A 17,879-nucleotide genomic window follows, 5' to 3' on the forward strand; every position below is an offset into this window, starting at 1 on the left:
TTTTATTCATGTAAATTTTACAATTAAAATGTTCACTCAAATTGTTGCATTATGCATATAAACACTGATTGGTAGAGACTATTTACTATCCATTCATTCACAGTCATATTATTGCAAGATAACTACTTCAGGAAATCTGTCCAAGAGTTCTGAAACACACCAAGTGACAACGTTGTGCATCTCCTGACATATATTGAGCCCAAGATACAAAATGAGGCAAAATTTATTTTAGGTTTGTTCATCATAATGCACCCCACGTTCTGAATTTAATGATAATGTAAAATATTAGATTCTGGTTCTAGATGGCGGCTTCTGCTCCTTTGGACTCCACTTATTCCAAAGCTTTCTCTTTGACTGCCTGGATGCTTTCAGGTGTGCCGCTCTTCTTCTTGTACTCCAGGTAACGCTTAAAGAAACACTTGATCTTCTTCACAACCACACTAAGGTGGATCACACGGTCAAACAGCTCTCTGAGGAGAACAGGAGAATAGTGTGGATTAAATCTTGTGTAAATCAGAATTTAATTGATTTTTAGATTATATTCTACTCCACAAGTAACAACACATTGTTGTTAAAAAAAAGAAGCTTTATCTGATTATATAGGATCTAATATAATAGGTTAGTATTAGAGGTAAACCGATATATCGGTTTTACCGATTAATCAGTGCAGATAGTTGCTTTTTGGAACTATTTTTATCTGCAAAAATGTAAGGTGATAGTTGCAGATTGTTTTTTAATTATTTTGTCATTTCAAAATAAGAGTCCCCAGTGTGTTTCGGGCATTTTATTCTTAAAAGTCCTGCGTTATGCACCAAATCATCATTTTTTTTTCTGGTTATTTTAGGGATTTCGGTTGAACAATAACTGCATCTGGGATTTTATTCATTTTGGACTCTGTCTGTTCCCGCTATGGTAAGGAAAGAATAATAAAAATTTTTACATTCTATAAATCAGTTTTAATTTTAATCTGTTACCGGTCTTTCCCACCACCATCGGTATCGGCAAAATCCACTATCGGCCGACCTCTATCATTCGTTTAAGAATTTATTGTATGGACTCTATAGTAAAATCCTCAAACTCCTATTCAGGAGCTACTAAATGAGCTGCATGTTTTGGTAGTGTGGCAATAGCTCAGTTATTTTCACAAAAGTGTATCCTTTCCAGTTAAAGACAAAATTTTCCAATGAGTAGCGCTGTAACGAATGCAGCAGTGGAGCCGAGGGAATAATCGAATGCGCTCACCTAAACCATCCTCACTTTTGCAGCGCTGGTAACTCAGATTCATTTTAGTGAGTCTTTGTCTTCATTTTTGTAGCAAAATATTTAGTATATTGCTGGCCTTTATCACTTTATTTAGATTCAGTTATAAAAAATAGGGTGTCTTCTAGTTTACCTAGTTTATGTATATCAAGTACAAATCAGTTCAATTTAATGTTATCACCCTATTTGTTGAACCATTACAAAAATGAACCATGGTTTTACTATAGTAATATTGTAGTATCCATAGTTAATTTTGTGCTTCCTTTGGTTTAACTAGGAATACCATGGTAACAAGGGATACTATAGCTAATTTTCATAAGGGAAATTAACACTAAATTAATATATAACAGATTAATTATCTGACTGTTATACTCTATATCTTAAACTATTTTCTTCTTTAAATAGCTTCAATGCACTTAAGCTAGTTTTTGTTAGAAGCTTGTACCAAACTATTTTATTAAAATAGTAGCTTGAGTGTAGTTAAACTACATCGTTGTAGCTCAGGAAGACACATTTTCAAAGTAGCTTCCCCAACACTGCTCATTACAACTTATACAAGTATGAGCCAGCAATTGTGCTTACCTCACATCCTTCAGAGAGCCGTGCTTCACCATCAGATCTATAAACACTGACCAGGGCTGTGTGTTTGGGGTAAGTGCTCAAGACCATGTCAAACATGGATTTGGCTTTCTCAGTATTCCCGTACTGAAACTCCAAACGGGCAAATTTGGCGATCAAGTCTACATCTGGAAAGGCCGACATGGAAAAAACACAAGAGCTACCAATAGACTATCTTGAGGTGTTGCTTTAGGCATTATGCTCTATAGATAAGATCATATCAGGTACCGGCAATAGAGCCTGAATATCATATTCATTGATGCCAAAAAAACTAAACAAAAACTTTATTATATATCTAAACTTAAGCAGTGAAATGGCATTATACACATAAACATTGAAAACATGTAATTGGCAAGAATGATATGTAGTTGGCAATTACATTCTTTATTGGACAGACTCTGTAGCGCCCTCTGTAGAAGGGCATTGGCAGCGTTGCTTTGGCCCTGTCATAGCTGGAAGGTGGCATAACTTTGATAAACAGCTTTCTCCTGCCTGAAGCGTTTCACCAAGTTTCTCTGCCTCCTAAACACTCACAGACCAAAATATAACAACATAAAGTTTAGTTTTTGGTCAATATTAGTGCATTTTAATCATTATCCCATTGATTGATATTGGAAGCTGATAATATGAGGGCTTATTTTATTGAAATTTAAACAGTACAATTCTTTTATATTGCAGGTTTAAAATAGTTTGCCATCTTTTACACAGCACATTAATGTTCTGAGGTCTGACATTTAGCAAGTAAACTCTCAAAATATCCTCACTTTACAGCATTTTTTTTTTACAAGTGCCTTAGACTTTTTCACAGTAGCGTATAACACAAAACTAACTATCCAGTAATCGGTATTGGCCAGAATTGTATTTATAAGTGCATCTCTACTAACAACCAAACTGATCTCAAGTCATTAGGGAATAATTCTCTCTTTGATCTTGTCTGACTTGGCATAAATTTTGGCCAGCTGTTGGTACACAGGCTGAGGTTTACAGTACTGAATGGCCCATTCAAAGACCTTCTGCAAACTCTGTCCAGATTGAGCATGGCCACCCACACATTCAGCTTCTCTTTTTCCTCTCTAAATACAATTAAGTTAACATGTTAACGTGTAATAAAATTCTATTTTAAATGTTATTCACAGTGTTCCCACCCTTTTGACCAATAAAATTTAATTAAAGATAAAGACATTTATCTTTAAAGGATAAAATTTTTTAAAGGGATAGTTCACCCAAATATAAAAATTCTCTCATTCGCTCAGATGCAATCCCATTCCAGATGCTTAACTTACTTTCTTCTGCAAAACACAAACTAAGATATTTAGAAGAATACTTCAGCTCTGTAGGTCCATACAATGCATGTTAATGTTGATCAGACATTAGTAGCTCCAAAAATCAAATAGAAGAAACATAAAATGAATCCATATGATTCCAGTGAGTAAATCCATATCTTCAGAAGCAATATAAGAGGTGTGGGTGAGAAACAAATCAAAATAATAATACATATTTTACTCTAAATCTCACTTTTAACTTTTACATCTGAAAGTCACATGTGGAGCTACAAAGGTCTGGTCACCATTCACTTTCATTGTATGGACCTACAGAGCTGTGATATTCTTCTAAAAATCTTTGTCTGTGTTCAGCAGAATAAAGAAAGTCATACACATCTGAGATGGGATGAGGGTGAGTAAATATAATAGAATTTTCATTTTGGGTTGAACTATTCCTTTTTAAAATCATTTTGATTCAGACTGATTTACTAATGAATTCTTCAGACTCATTTGTGAACTGTTTCGACCAATTCATTGAAAAGAACACATGCAGGAACAATGATCTAAAAAATCAGACATCACTACAACTTCCGAGCAAGTCAAACCTACAAAACAGCCAATTTACAATAGACATTATCATTACTTTTCCATGACTTTTAAGATTCTGTCAATTTCCCACATGCAGTTAGTGAGGACAAAAGGGTCGGACATGTGAATGGCGAGCTCTGCGCACTTTGCTAGTTTTTTAAAACCTCTAGTATGGATTTTAAAATGGTGTGAAACTTGTACGATTACGAAAACGATGTGAAACTTGTAGCAGGGATTTAAAAACTCAACAGCATCTAGAAATCTGCACTTTTTCCTTGTACATAAAAATGTTAAACTAAAAAGTCCACAACCCTTATTCATTAATTGTACCATTCATACCTGAAAACCTTGGCTGTCACCAAAGCATTCTCACTGATATGTTTGGAAATCATTTTGGGTCATTCTTGAAAAATGTTGTTGCATTCTGTAACAGAACTCGTCCTGCTATGGTCCATGTTAAACTTTCATACAATAAAAACATAATTATAATTCAACAAAGGACACTAGAATGACTTCATTCAAAATTACAATATTGTGTATGAGCTCCAAGAGGTTTTTACCTCACAAATATGCCTTTATCCCCAACATACTTGACATATCTTTGAGAATTTGACCCTCCTTTATGTCAGAAACAGATTGAATTTCTGGGTCTGTAACTTTCTCTTGTTGACACTTATGCATCCTGCAAATACAGAATAAAAATTGTTTTGCATTTGTCATTGGCAAGTTAGATTTCAAAGTGACAGAAAACACTATCTTAGATTGACCAGATGGCCATGATAAATAAAATATAGATTAAAGACTGGTGGGGAATGTGCATGCTTGGACATGTTGCAAGGTGGCACTTATATGCAGGTGACCAGAGATCGAATCAAGCCAGGTGTGGTTTAAGTGAACATTTGTATACATTATTTTTGTTTAGTTAAAATGGCTTTGATACGTTTGATCTTTGGACACACTACAACAAGCCAACCCTAAACTATAACTCTAGTTTTGAGCTTGAAATCCAACACAAAGCAAATGTTTTGCTGACCTGAGGTCATCTTGAGGTTTTTCCTTTTAATGTTTTTAAGATAGCTGGTAATGCTGGTTACATATTTTACAATTCGACTTGTCGGGGGGGTTGCCTGAATTACTTATTGACCAATCGGTCATAAGGAAATCCTGTACAATTATGCTGGATTCGAGTTCACCTTGGCAAGCAATGGCAAAAAAATGCAGGAAGATTTTGATTTAGAAAATTGTAGCTATTTTTAACTTAACATGTCATCTTAAAAAAACAACACCTTGTAGAAATTGAAAGAAACAGTATGAAAACCTAAATCAAGTTTGACTTTATTTTGAAATGACACTTGTTTGTGTACCTGGAGGGAAGCAATGATAGATTGAATTTCCCATCTTCCTCCCCGATAACATAGCGCCTGAAAAATAACAAACACACACATTTAAACCTGTGCAAACCATCGCCATGGTCCTCCAGCTTGTACAGCAATGGCAACACACAGGAAATGCTAAAGAGACCCGAGGGAGGACTGCAATGTGCGTCATGATGGCAAAAAAAGAGACAAACTGCAGCGTGACTCAGTGTTTGTAATAACAAGATACAAGGGAACACATATGGTTGAGTGAGCTGGAAAATGTTTCAATTTATTGTTATAGTGTATCATAATAGTCTTAAGTTTAGATACATCTACAATTATTACCTGTGAGTGAAAGGGAAAGTTGAAGAGGCTTTTTCGAACTTATCCTAACAACATTTGCAGAAAAGGTCGGTCCAGGTTTGAAAAGTGTCTGTGGGCGATTATCTTGCTGTGGGAAAACAAATAATTGCAAGTTGTTATTGTCTGGTAATCAACTAACCATGGAATACATAGTGTGTATTTTTTCCTATGATAACATGCATTTTCACATCCAGCTATGTAGAAATGACTAAGCTCAGGCATGAAACTCTACATGGTGTAAGCTGATAGGTCCCTTGATGTGTAATCAGGTGGCTAATCAACTTGTGTACTCTCTTTGCCTAATATTTAATTCTGCTCACTTTGCAAGTAAGCTGGTTTCACTGTAGCGTACAGCAAGAGTTTTCTGTGAAACCCACCTCCATCCCAGCTCCACTTGGCTAGATCTGCTGCATCATGAATGTTTTTAAGTTGAATAGTGCTGCAGCATGTCATATCTTGTTGCATATCTTGTTGGTCTAACTGTGCAGCAACAGCAGCATGTCCACAAGCTTACATTTACATTTATGCATTTGGCAGACACTTTTATCATTAAGACCTTATTACAGGGACAAACCCCCTGGAGCAACCTAGAGTTAAGTGCCTTGCTCAAGGACACAATGGTGGTGGCTGTGGGGTTCGAACCAGCAACCTTCTGATTACCAGATTACCAGTTATGTGCTTAGACCACTACACCACCACCACCACTCCCAGCTTAATTCAGTATGTATGTGTGTGTTTCAGAAATTGCTATACACAAGCCACCAGTGGTTTAATCAACATACTCTGAAGAGACCTAATTGGTTTTGAGTTAGAAATAGACCAAAATATAACTTTAATAACACTAGTGAGGTATCTCACTATGGGAATTTGCCTCAGGCGTAGGGCTGGGCGGTTTTATCAAAAAATTTGAATAATAAATTCTCCGCTGGTGGTGGAGAAAACCAGGGATCTCCATTATTTGACACTGCGACACGCACCCTCCTTTCCAAAACTCGCCATATGAACTAGGAACAGTGCGGACAATAGTGATTGACTGATATGTATTTTTTAATGTCCAATGCTGATATCCAGATAACAGGGTGGCCGATAGGCTAATACAATGCTGATATGTCACACAATTTAATATAGTAAATGACATAAACATAAAATTGCTAAAAAAAATTATAATTTACAACTTTATTTTCTTGATTTCACTCTAAACATTGTAAAAAACAATCTAAAAAAATAATAATACTGTATTTTAAATGGAAGATGGCAGTTTCTTCTGATTTCTATTTAGTCATCAAATGTTTGTAATTTATTTGCATATGAAGAAATTGTTAATGTATTAGGAAGAAGGAAATAACAGTCTATTTATATTTATGTTAAAAAAAATCTTAAATGAGATATCTGCATATTTGCAGATGGTAAAAAATAGAAGTTTTATTAATATTTGTCTTATATTATTAGAAAAGTTACAGGGAACTGATGAGGAGAGACTGAAATTTACATAGTGAAATACCGAACAAATGTAAGATTTATTTTGACTATAAACCTTGACATCAGCAGTGTCATGACGATCATGATTTTGAGCTTGATTTCACATCCTAGCGCCATCTAGTGATCTGCGCATGTGTCAAGCACAAGGAAGCGTAATCGAGCTTGATTTGTGTGAAGAGACTGCAATGGCAAGATGAACAGTGAATAAGGAGTCATATTTTGGTCCGATTGGATCTCTTCAGAAGACACTAATTAAACCACTAGTCTTATGGATTACTTTTATGCTCCCTTTATGAGCTATTTGGGGCTGCAATTTGTACACTTGTATTGTATGAAACAATGTTTAAATAAAAGACACTAGGTGCTTATATCAATTTTGTCCATCTACATACATGTCTCTACAAACATAGAAATTAAACAGATTGAAAATACTTACGCTATACAACTGTATGCCGGTCAGTGCAAATATCCTAAAACACTCATGTACAAAATCTCACATATTCCTAAGCGTGCCCTCTTCGCGACCGGGATGTAAACAACGAGAGGCGGGACTTAACATAAAACCATGGAGGATGAATCGACCAATAGAGTGACAAGAAAGCTTGATCGACGTCTCCACAAGCCTATCGTTTTGGTGTATTAAGTGACTGATGTGAATGTAATCCAATAACTACAGCTCACCAGACTCTGTAAAGAGGAGGAGGTATTTCCTTTTAACACTTGCTTTCCGGCGTCTCTGTTGAAGGGCACTAGTTTATTTGAAGAAGAGCTTCAGTGTGCTCGGTAAGTATTATTGAACATTTTCAAGAAAATGTAACGTGTTATTCGTGCGTTAAAAGGCATGTTGTTGTTTTTTTCCTTTGGTTTCACATTTGAATATTTGCAGCTTAGTAATGCCAGAGGTCGCCTTAACCGTAATGACGCTGATTTTTGAGCTGCGAACCTTTAAACAAATTATAATATTAAATATTTAAGACGATTAAAGTATGACGTTTAAACCCTAAACTCTAATCTCCAATTATTTTCACAAAAAAGGTAGCCTGCCAGTATCCCCATTAGCTCTCTTGTCAGTTACGCATTTTGCGTGGCGTTACGTAGTAATGAAAAATCATGCGTAGATCTTCAATAATTCACATTCCTTTACGCTTGCTCTGTGAATGATTGTATTTCAAGCAGATTACGTGCAGGAATCATGGGTGGACACGACGCTGGAACTCACCACCAGTTTACTGGCATCGCGAAGTACTTCAATGCATACACCATTACAGGGAGGAGGAATGTAAGTTTGCATTATTAAAGGAATAGGTCACCCAAAAACTATAATTCACTCATCATTTTCTCACCGTTGTGTGGTCTCAAACTTGTATGCCTGTCTTTGTTCTGCGGAACACAAACAAATATATTTTACAGGAGATTTTAGGTTTTTGTCCATACAATGGATGGTAACCAAATTTTCAATCTCCATAAAGCTAATCCATATGACTCTAGTGGTTTAATATGTGTTTTCAGAAGCATTGCAGTCAGTTTTGTGTGAGAACAGACCAAAATATAACTCATTTTTCACTGCACATCTTGCCATTGCAGTCTCGACGCGCAATCATGATTTCAAGCTTGATTGCAGTTCCTAGTGCTTGAGGCAAGTGCAGAGCACTAGTAAGTGTAATCGAGCTTGAAATCATGATCGTCATGATGTATAGTGGAAAAGAAGGTATATTTTGGCCTGTTCTCACCCAAAACTGATTGGATCACTTCAGAAGACATGGATTTAACAACTGGAGTCATATCTATTAACTTCATGCTGCCTTTTATGTCCTTTTTGTAGTTTGAAAATTTGGTCTCCAATCACTGGTATTGTATGAAAAAAGCAGATGTCATATCTCTCGAAAATATCTTTGAGTTCTGCGGAAGGAAGAACAAAAGTTGAGTTTTAGACTGCATAAGTATATCATAAATGATGAGAGATTGATCATTTTTAGGTGAATTGTTCCTTTAAGAGAAGCTGTTTTTTTATATTAAAGTGAAGCATGCATTTTCTTTGTATTTCTCACAAAGCTTGTAACATTTTTCCCCTTGTCTACAGTGTGTGCTGGCCACATACGCCAGCATTGCTACCATTATCCTCTTTTTCAAGTTGAAGCCCAAGAAGCAAAAGGCTGTAACTTCAAGTTAGTTTAAAGTAAGTTGCAACTTAAGTGAAATTTACAGTTTTTCCAACAGAATTAATTTTGGCATAAGGGACACTATAGCTTGAGATTAACATACTACCGATATACAGGTGAAACTCGAAAAATTAGAATATCGTGCAAAAGTTCATTAATTTCAGTAATTCAACTTAAAAGGTGAAACTAATATATTATATAGACTCATTACAAGTAAAGTAAGATATTTCAAGCCTTTATTTGATATAATTTTGATGATTATGGCTTACAGCTTATGAAAACCCCAAATTCAGAATCTCAGAAAATTAGAATATTGTGAAAAGGTTCAGTATTGTAGGATCAAAGTGTCACACTCTAATCAGCTAAACACCTGCAAAGGGTTCCTGAGCCTTTAAATGATCTCTCAGTCTGGTTCAGTTGAATTCACAATCATGGGGAAGACTGCTGACCTGACAGTTGTGCAGAAAACCATCATTGACACCCTCCACAAGGAGGGAAAGCCTCAAAAGGTAATTGCAAAAGAAGTTGGATGTTCTCAAAGTGCTGTATCAAAGCACATTAATAGAAAGTTAAGTGGAAGGGAAAAGTGTGGAAGAAAAAGGTGCACAAGCAGCAGGGATGACCATAGCCTGGAGAGGATTGTCAGGAAAAGGCCATTCAAATGTGTGGGGAGCTTCACAAGGAGTGGACTGAGGCTGGAGTTACTGCATCAAGAGCCACCACACACAGACGGGTCCTGGACATGGGCTTCAAATGTCAAACGCCTTACCTGGGCTAAAGATAAAAAGAACTGGTCTGTTGCTCAGTGGTCTAAAGTCCTCTTTTCTGATGAGAGTAAATTTTGCATCTCATTTGGAAACCAAGGTCCCAGAGACTGGAGGAAGAATGGAGAGGCACACAATCCAAGATGCTTGAAGTCCAGTGTGAAGTTTCCACAGTCTGTGTTGGTTTGGGGAGCTATGTCATCGGCTGGTGTTGGTCCACTGTGCTTTATTAAGTCCAGAGTCAACGCAGCCGTCTACCGGGACATTTTAGAGCACTTCATGCTTCCTTCAGCAGACAAGCTTTATGGAGATGCTGACTTCATTTTCCAGCAGGACTTGGCACCTGCCCACACTGCCAAAAGTACCAAAACCTGGTTCAATGACCATGGTATTACTGTGCTTGATTGGCCAGCAAACTCGCCTGACCTGAACCCCATAGAGAATCTATGGGGCATTGCCAAGAGAAAGATGAGAGACATGAGACCAAACAATGCAGAAGAGCTGAAGGCCGCTATTGAAGCATCTTGGTCTTCCATAACACCTCAGCAGTGCCACAGGCTGATAGCATCCATGCCACGCGCATTGAGGCAGTAATTAATGCAAAAGGGGCCCAAACCAAGTACTGAGTACATATGCATGATTATACTTTTCAGAGGGCTGACATTTCTGTATTTAAAATCTTTTTTTTATTGATTTCATGTAATATTCTAATTTTCTGAGATTCTGAATTTGGGGTTTTCATAAGCTGTAAGCCATAATCATCAAAAATTATATCAAATAAAGGCTTGAAATATCTTACTTTGCTTGTAATGAGTCTATATAATATATTAGTTTCACCTTTTAAGTTGAATTACTGAAATTAATGAACTTTTGCACGATATTCTAATTTTTCGAGTTTCACCTGTATGGTATGTATACCGTCCATGATTCAGACTGACAACTCGTATTCAGTTTGGGTTAATTCGCCAAACGTTTTGACTGTGCCATTATGAAGAAGAGGACCAATTGAATGATTCCTTAAAAGTAGTTCACCCAAAAATTTTAATAATTTTATGATTTTCTCACTCTCATGTCATCCCAGATGTGTATGACTTTCTTTTTTCTTCTGAACACAAAGATTTTTTTTTAGAAAAGCTCCATCCAATACAAATCAACAGTCCAAAACTTTGAAGCTCAAAAAGCACATAAATGCAGCATAAAAGTTATCCATATGATTCCAGTGGTTAATCCATGTCTTCTGAAGCAATATGATCAGTGGGGGTATGAAACGGATCAATATTTAAGGCGTTTTTTTACTATAAATGTCAATTTTCAAACAGCCCTCCTAAAGTGCACTTCACTCCTAAGCGTTCTTCTGTTTTTGGCAATTCACGTTCTTTGTGCATATCGCCACCTACTGGGCAGGGAGAAGAACTTATAGGAAAAAAAGGACTTAAATATTGGTCTGTTTCTCACCCACACTTTTCATATTTCTTCAGAATATATGGATTTAAACAATGGAGTCATCTGGATTACCTTTATGCTGCGTTTATGTGCTTTTTGGGGCTTCAATGTATTGGACCCTGTTGACTTGCATTGTAAGGAGCAACAGAACTGTGACATTCTTCTAAAAATCTTCATTTATGTTCCGCAGAAGTAAGTTATACTCATCTGGGATGGCATGAGTAAATTATGAGAATTGTAATTTTTGAGTGAACTATTCCTGTAATGAATTTCACTGGAAAAAATAATTTTACTATTTACTGTTGTCACAATTCACATTTCTCTCTTTCTATACATATGTAACTTTTTATTTTTTAAAATTAGTTGTATATGTATTCTGTTGTGTAAGAGTGAATGAATACCTTTTACCTGTGTTAAATTAACACATCATATGTTCCTGTGCTTTGTGTCTCTCTATAGGACGTATTTGTGAATGCAGTGTATACTGGATGTTCTTGTTTGACCACATCGATTTATTTCAGATATGTAAAGATTAATAAAATAAAAGACTACTTGTACCACTCAACATTGTATTCAACATTTTTTATTTACAAATGTTTGCACTAGTACAAAAGCTTGTAGAGAACATGAAGACCAGTGCCCATATGCATCATCAATGTTGGCATTCTCGTGTACGACCAGTTTCTGGGTTCATGTCCAAATGTTCATCATCTATATAGTCAAAAGGAGCCTTAAAAACAAGCATGGCAGTGATGCTATAAGAAATGAAAAATAAATGTATGAGCTCAAGTATTATTTGTACAACCAAATAAGAGAAGTCCTGTTTAATAAAGCATGCAAACAGCTGATTCAGTGTGGTTTTAGGTTCACCATGCGCTTACTTGCAGTATTGTGTTTCACGCATGAGGGTGAGAAACATTAATTTCACTGCACAGAGGAGGCCCAGGCCTTCCTAAGTGGACTGCCCTGAACATGGGACACCACAGCTCTACATACAGCATTGAAGAGTGCCTGTGTCCTAGATTATCTGTATGTTAATTCTAAATCATGTGACTAGTCTTCCTGGTGAGGTATCTTCATTTATTATTTGTCTACCAATTATAACTGGTGTTACAGTTGACATACAGTATGGCTAAGTAAATTAGGCTTCAATACAGAATTTGGTGAAGGTATAGGTATTATATAGGTATATAACGGACATTTTGTTTGGGCTTTGTTCTATTCCTTTTCATAATTTTTTTTCCCATTGAGTTGAAGATGCGGGAGGAAGGGGGGTTGTTAAAAATGATGGCTAATTTTCTTCTGCTCTTACTTTAACTCACATAGCAGGGATGTGGCTGTTTTGGTACATAAGTTGTTACATTTCAGGCTTGAGGAGATGATAAAAGATAAAGGAGGTTGCTATAGCCTCATATCTGGCCAGATGTTTGGAGAAAGAGTGCTCATTGGTTGTGTTTCTGCCTAAACACATGTGAACCTACTTTCTAGTCAGAATGAATTGTTGACATATCATCATTAACTACTAATCACTTAATTATTGGGGGCGACTTCAGTTGTGTAACTGACTCAAGCATGGACCTTAATCCACCAAGAACTACAGCTGCAACAGGCAAGATTGCTAAATTAAATCAACATTATGAAGATATGGACCTGCTTGCTGTATAGAGAATCATGAAAACACTAAATGGAAAGATTTTACATTTTATTCACACCCCCATAAGCCATCCTCTAGAAAAGACTTTGTTTGCTTCCAGACAGATTCTGGATTGGCATATGTGCTTTTTCTGATCATAATTCAGTCTGCGTAATGTTTTCTCCACCTTTGACCGCATGACTCGCCATTGGCGATTACAACCAGTATTGCTGAGTAAATCAAATATATAGCAGCCCGACATAGATCCTTCTATATTATGGGAGACAGCAAAAGCTTACATGAGGGGTTCAATAATATCTTACAGTGCAGCACAGATAAAGAGGCTCCTGGAAAAACAGCTAGAGTTGGAATATTCTATCAGGGAGTTGGTGAACAAATTTAATACTGCCCCTTCTCTGGTTTTGCAGAGCGAATTAGATGCAGCAAGTTCAGCCCTGAATCAAATCTTAGCTAGCAAAGCAGAGACTTCTGTGTTCTTCGCTAGACAGAGGCTATACGAACATGGCAACATACCAAGCCGTTTACTTGCTCAGTTGGCCCGAGGAAGAAATGAGGCGTTTCTCATCACTTAAAGATGACAGTGGCAAATCAACTCATGATTCAAATCAAATTAACACCATTATCAGAAACTACTCTTCAGAGAGTGGATCTTCAGATGATTTAAGACAATCCTTTCTAGATTGTTCAAATTGAACTTGCATGCCATTCTGAAGAACAGCAGGAGGACTTGAATAAACCAGTTACAATGAAAGAAGTGTTGGAGGCAATAAAATCCTTACAGGGTGGTAAGCCTCCAGGCCCTGATGGTATGGTTATTGATGATATTGATGGTTTTATTGTGGAACCTCTAAGAGAAATGTATATCGACTAATTTAAGTTGCATTTCTGCCACTCTAAACATGGTATATCCCTGATAAGGAAAAAAATTAAACCTCCTGATGAATGTGGCTCTTATAGGCCTGTGAGTCTTATAAATGCAGACTGTAAACTGTGATTCTCTCTAAGCTGTTATCAAAGAGACTGGAATCGTACCTGCCTCCGCTTATAAATTCAATTCATACAGGCTTTATTCAACATAGATTGTCATACTCCAATGTCAGAAGACTACTTAATGTAGAACAGTTTGCACAAATATCCAAAACACAGATCCTTGCCATTTCTTGAGATGCAGAAAAGGCATTTGACATGATACATGTTTGAAGTTTTGGACAAATGTAAATTTGGAGAATACTTTGTGAAATGAATAAAGACTATTTACTGCTCTCCAGCTGCTTGTGTCATAACTAATGGCCTCCGTTCTCCACCTTTTTCATTGGGATGAGATATGAGACAAGGGTGTCCTCTTTAATAAATGAACCCCTGGCTGAGACAATCAGAGCCCACGCTGATTTACACGGCATCAACTTAGGTCTGTCAGTTCATAAGATCGAACTATATGCCACTTTTGAACCCACTATATCCACTGTTGAACCTGTGGCCGTCATCCGAGGAGGCCGACCAGGCCGCATGTCCCAAGGGTTTGAGTGAACTCGCTTAACAGAGGACAAACCGCGGTTTGCCTCGGGTGGGGGGGACGCCACCACCCCTGCCTCTGCTTCAGCCTTTTTTAAGCTGCTCTGGGCCTCTCACCACCGGAGCTTTCACCAATGATCCTTCCACAGGTTCACCTACAGAAACCTTATTACGACTTTTACTTCCACTAGATAGTCAAGTTTGATCGTCTTCTCGGCGCTCCACAAAGGCCCGTGAGGAGCCCGGCGGGGCCGATCCGAGGACCTAACTAAACCATACAATCAGTAGTAGTAACGGGCTGTGTGTGGCATATTATTTCTTACAAGTCCTGACTTTTCGAATGTTTTGATGTTAGAACATCAGAAAATAGAATGAACTACTGTACTGTGAAAAAGTATTTGCCCCTTCCTGATTTCTTCTATTCTTTCATACTAAATTGTTTAAGATCCTCAAACGAGATATAACATGAAACAAAGGCAACACACAAAATACAGTTTTCAATTATATATATATTTTTTATTGAAGCAAAACAGTTATCCAACATCTATATCACCCATGTGAAAAACGAACTGCCCTCTTAAACTTAATAGCTGGTTGTGCTACCTTTATCAGCAACCAAATGCTTCTGATAACTGGAGATCAGTCTTTCACAATGCTGTGGTGGTATTTTGGCCCACTCTTTGCAGAACTGCTTTACTCCAGCCACATGAACTGCCCATTTAAGGTCCTGCCACAACATCTCAATCGGGTTCAAGTCAAGACATTGACTAGGCCACTCCAAAACTTTAATTTAGCTTCTTTTGAGCCATTCAGAGGTGGACTGACTCCTATGCTTTGGATCATTGTCTTGCTACATAATCCAGCTGAGCTTGAGCTTCAACTCAAGCAGAATTCTTGTTTCCCTCAATTATTGCAAGTCACCCCCTGAAGCAGCAAATCATCCCCACACATCACACTCCCACCACCATGCTTGACCGTAGGTTTGAATTCTTTTTGTGGAATTCTGTCTTTGATTTACGCCAGATGTAACGGGACCCCTGTCTTCCGAACAGTTCCACTTTCAACTAACCAGTCCACAGAACATTCTCCCAAAAGCATTGAGGACCATCAACGTGTGTTGTGGCAAAATTCAGATGAGCCTTAATGGTCTTCTGTGTTAGCAGTGGTTTTTGCCTCGCCACTCTTCCATGGATGGCATTTTTGGCCAGTGTCTTTCTGATAGTGGAGCCATGAAACGTGACCTTTATTGATGCAAGAGAGGCTTGCAGTTGCTAGAATGTTGTCCTTGGCTTTTTTGTGACTTCCTGGACAAGTCATCGCTGTGCTCTTGGAGGAATTTTGGAAGGTTCACTACTGTGCCAAGTTTTCTCCATTTGGAGATAATGGCTCTCATTGTGGTTCTTTGGAGTCTCAGATCCTTTGAAATAGATTTGTAACCCTTCCCAGACTGATGTTTTTCAATCGCCTTTTTCCTCGTCATTTCTGGAATTTCCTTTCCTTTTAGCCAACTTCATGCAGCTGAGAAATTTCTATTTAGGTTGGGTTTGATGGAAAAGTGCTGGCAGTAATGAGGACTATTCCAGCTGAACCCCATTATGAGTCAGTTTCATAGGTCCAGTTGGTATTTGATAACTTTTTTGCTTCATTAAAGAACATTATCATTTAAAAACTGTTTTTTGTGTTTACTCCGATTGCCTTTGATTTATGTAAGATTTTATTTTATTTTTTTACAATTTAGTATGAGATATATAAAAACAAGAATAAATCAGGATGGGGCAAATACTTTTTCGCAGCACTGTAAATGGGACAAAACAGAATGGATTAGAACAGAGTAGAATAGAATAGGAAAGAAGGGCAGAACAGAAAAGTCTGGAATAGGACACAACAGAGTAGAAAATAAGGGACCTTAAAGAACAAAATAGCACAGAATCAGACAGAATAGAGTGACTTTGGGTTGGACAAAAGTTAACACTTTTATATATATAACACTGCAACCAAATGACAGCAAGAACATCTGAAACGTACTTCTCAAATAAGGCATTTGCTTCGTTCTCATGGTTGTTGTAGACCAGCTCCAGGTACGTGTGAATGAATAGAGGGTAGAAGAGCTGTGAGAGCTTTGCTCTGTGACAGTCCAGCACGGACTCTTATGAAGTTCTTCAGGCCACTGTACTACACCTGACACAGAGAGGGGTCCCCCTGCTGGCTGTATGCCGATAGCACAACACTGACGCCCAGCTCGTCATCCCCGCCTGCAGCCGACAACATAAACATGTCAAATCACAGCTGGAAAGGTGCACTTTAGTCAGTGTATGTGAAGCTCAATTTGTGTTTGACAGCCAGTTGAATCTTGTGAAATTTCAGTGTGAAATTGAATGAGTCCTGTTCTAGATTTGTCCTGATTTGTTGCATCAAATCTTTGATATATGAACAATAAAACATACAAATATATCAGAATATTTTCTATTCTATTATTTTTTTAATTGTCTTAAAAAAGTAAATTTGACACTATCTGGGCATTTTGTATACATACCGTCTCTCTAAAGATTTGTAATGCATTTGACAGATGCCTGGGACACTGGGTAATGATATTAATCAAAATAAATTATTAAATTCTAAAAAAAATAAAATATATTAAAAAGGGGTCAAATGTAATTTAAACCAGGGGTTTTTCAAACAAGGGTCCAGGGACCCCTTCGGGACCGAGCGCAGGACAATTTAAGAGAAAATAGGTGTAATAAATAAATATATAGGCTATATTTTTTTCTCACCCCTTTTTCTCCCCAATTTGGAATGTCCAATTCTCAACCTCTCTAAGTCCTTGTGGTGGCGTAGTGACACGCCTCAATCAGGGTGGGGGAGGACGAATCTCTGTTGCCTCCGTGTCTGAGACCGTCAATCTGCACATCAAATCATGTGGCTGGTTGAGCGTGTTACCGTGGAAACAGCGCATGTGGAGGCTTCACGCTATTCTCCACGGCATCCACGCACAACTCACCGGGTGCCCCACCGAGAGCGAGAACCACATTATAGCGACCAAGAGGAGGTTACCCCATGTGACTCTACCCTCCCTAGCAACCGGGCCAATTTGGTTGCTTAGGAGACCTGGCTGGAGTCACTCAGCACGCCCTGGATTCGAACTCACGACTCCAGATGTGGTAGTCAGCGTCTTCGCTGAGCTACACAGGCCCCCAAATACATATTTTTTATTAACAAAATTGACATTATAGTTGTTTCATTCTGCTTTTGATAGGTCAAAATAATTTTTTTCAGGTCAAAATGTTTTCTTCATGTTTATACATGGTTTGTACAATTATTCAAATAGTGAGTAGAAAAGGTAAATATTTTACATATAATATTTTAATTTTAAACAACAATTATTTAATTTAATTCATTATTATTTAATGCCAATTTATTTC

At 37.4% G+C, this 17,879-nt stretch overlaps 1 protein-coding gene, 1 long non-coding RNA gene and 1 pseudogene across 3 annotated transcripts; 1 reads left to right on the forward strand and 2 right to left on the reverse strand.

The window, feature by feature from the left end:
* Positions 1–298: 298 nt before the first annotated feature.
* LOC127652098 (protein RRP5 homolog) lies at positions 299–2,917 on the reverse strand (annotated as a pseudogene).
* A 289-nt stretch (positions 2,918–3,206) lies between these two features.
* Positions 3,207–7,465, reverse strand: LOC127651604 (uncharacterized). The gene is made up of 5 exons (XR_007971596.1): positions 7,365–7,465; positions 5,432–5,537; positions 5,093–5,149; positions 4,289–4,410; positions 3,207–4,189 (listed from the first exon to the last, which is right to left on the reverse strand). It is a non-coding gene; the product is annotated as an uncharacterized LOC127651604 (long non-coding RNA).
* A 159-nt stretch (positions 7,466–7,624) lies between these two features.
* Positions 7,625–12,126, forward strand: LOC127651886 (ATP synthase membrane subunit K, mitochondrial-like). 2 transcript variants are annotated; one of them, XM_052137929.1, is made up of 4 exons: positions 7,625–7,711; positions 8,102–8,207; positions 9,009–9,104; positions 11,754–12,125. In XM_052137929.1, exons 2-3 carry the CDS (start codon positions 8,121–8,123, stop codon positions 9,096–9,098), a joined length of 177 nt encoding a protein of 58 aa, XP_051993889.1. In that variant the 5' UTR covers positions 7,625–7,711; positions 8,102–8,120; the 3' UTR covers positions 9,099–9,104; positions 11,754–12,125. The 2 variants fall into 2 exon arrangements, with proteins under 2 accessions (XP_051993889.1, XP_051993890.1); XM_052137930.1 differs by having other exon boundaries at positions 7,640–7,711; positions 8,105–8,207; positions 11,754–12,126.
* Positions 12,127–17,879: the final 5,753 nt, after the last annotated feature.

The sequence above is a fragment of the Xyrauchen texanus genome, chromosome 11 (assembly GCF_025860055.1).
Source record: "Xyrauchen texanus isolate HMW12.3.18 chromosome 11, RBS_HiC_50CHRs, whole genome shotgun sequence".
NCBI lineage: Eukaryota > Metazoa > Chordata > Actinopteri > Cypriniformes > Catostomidae > Xyrauchen > Xyrauchen texanus.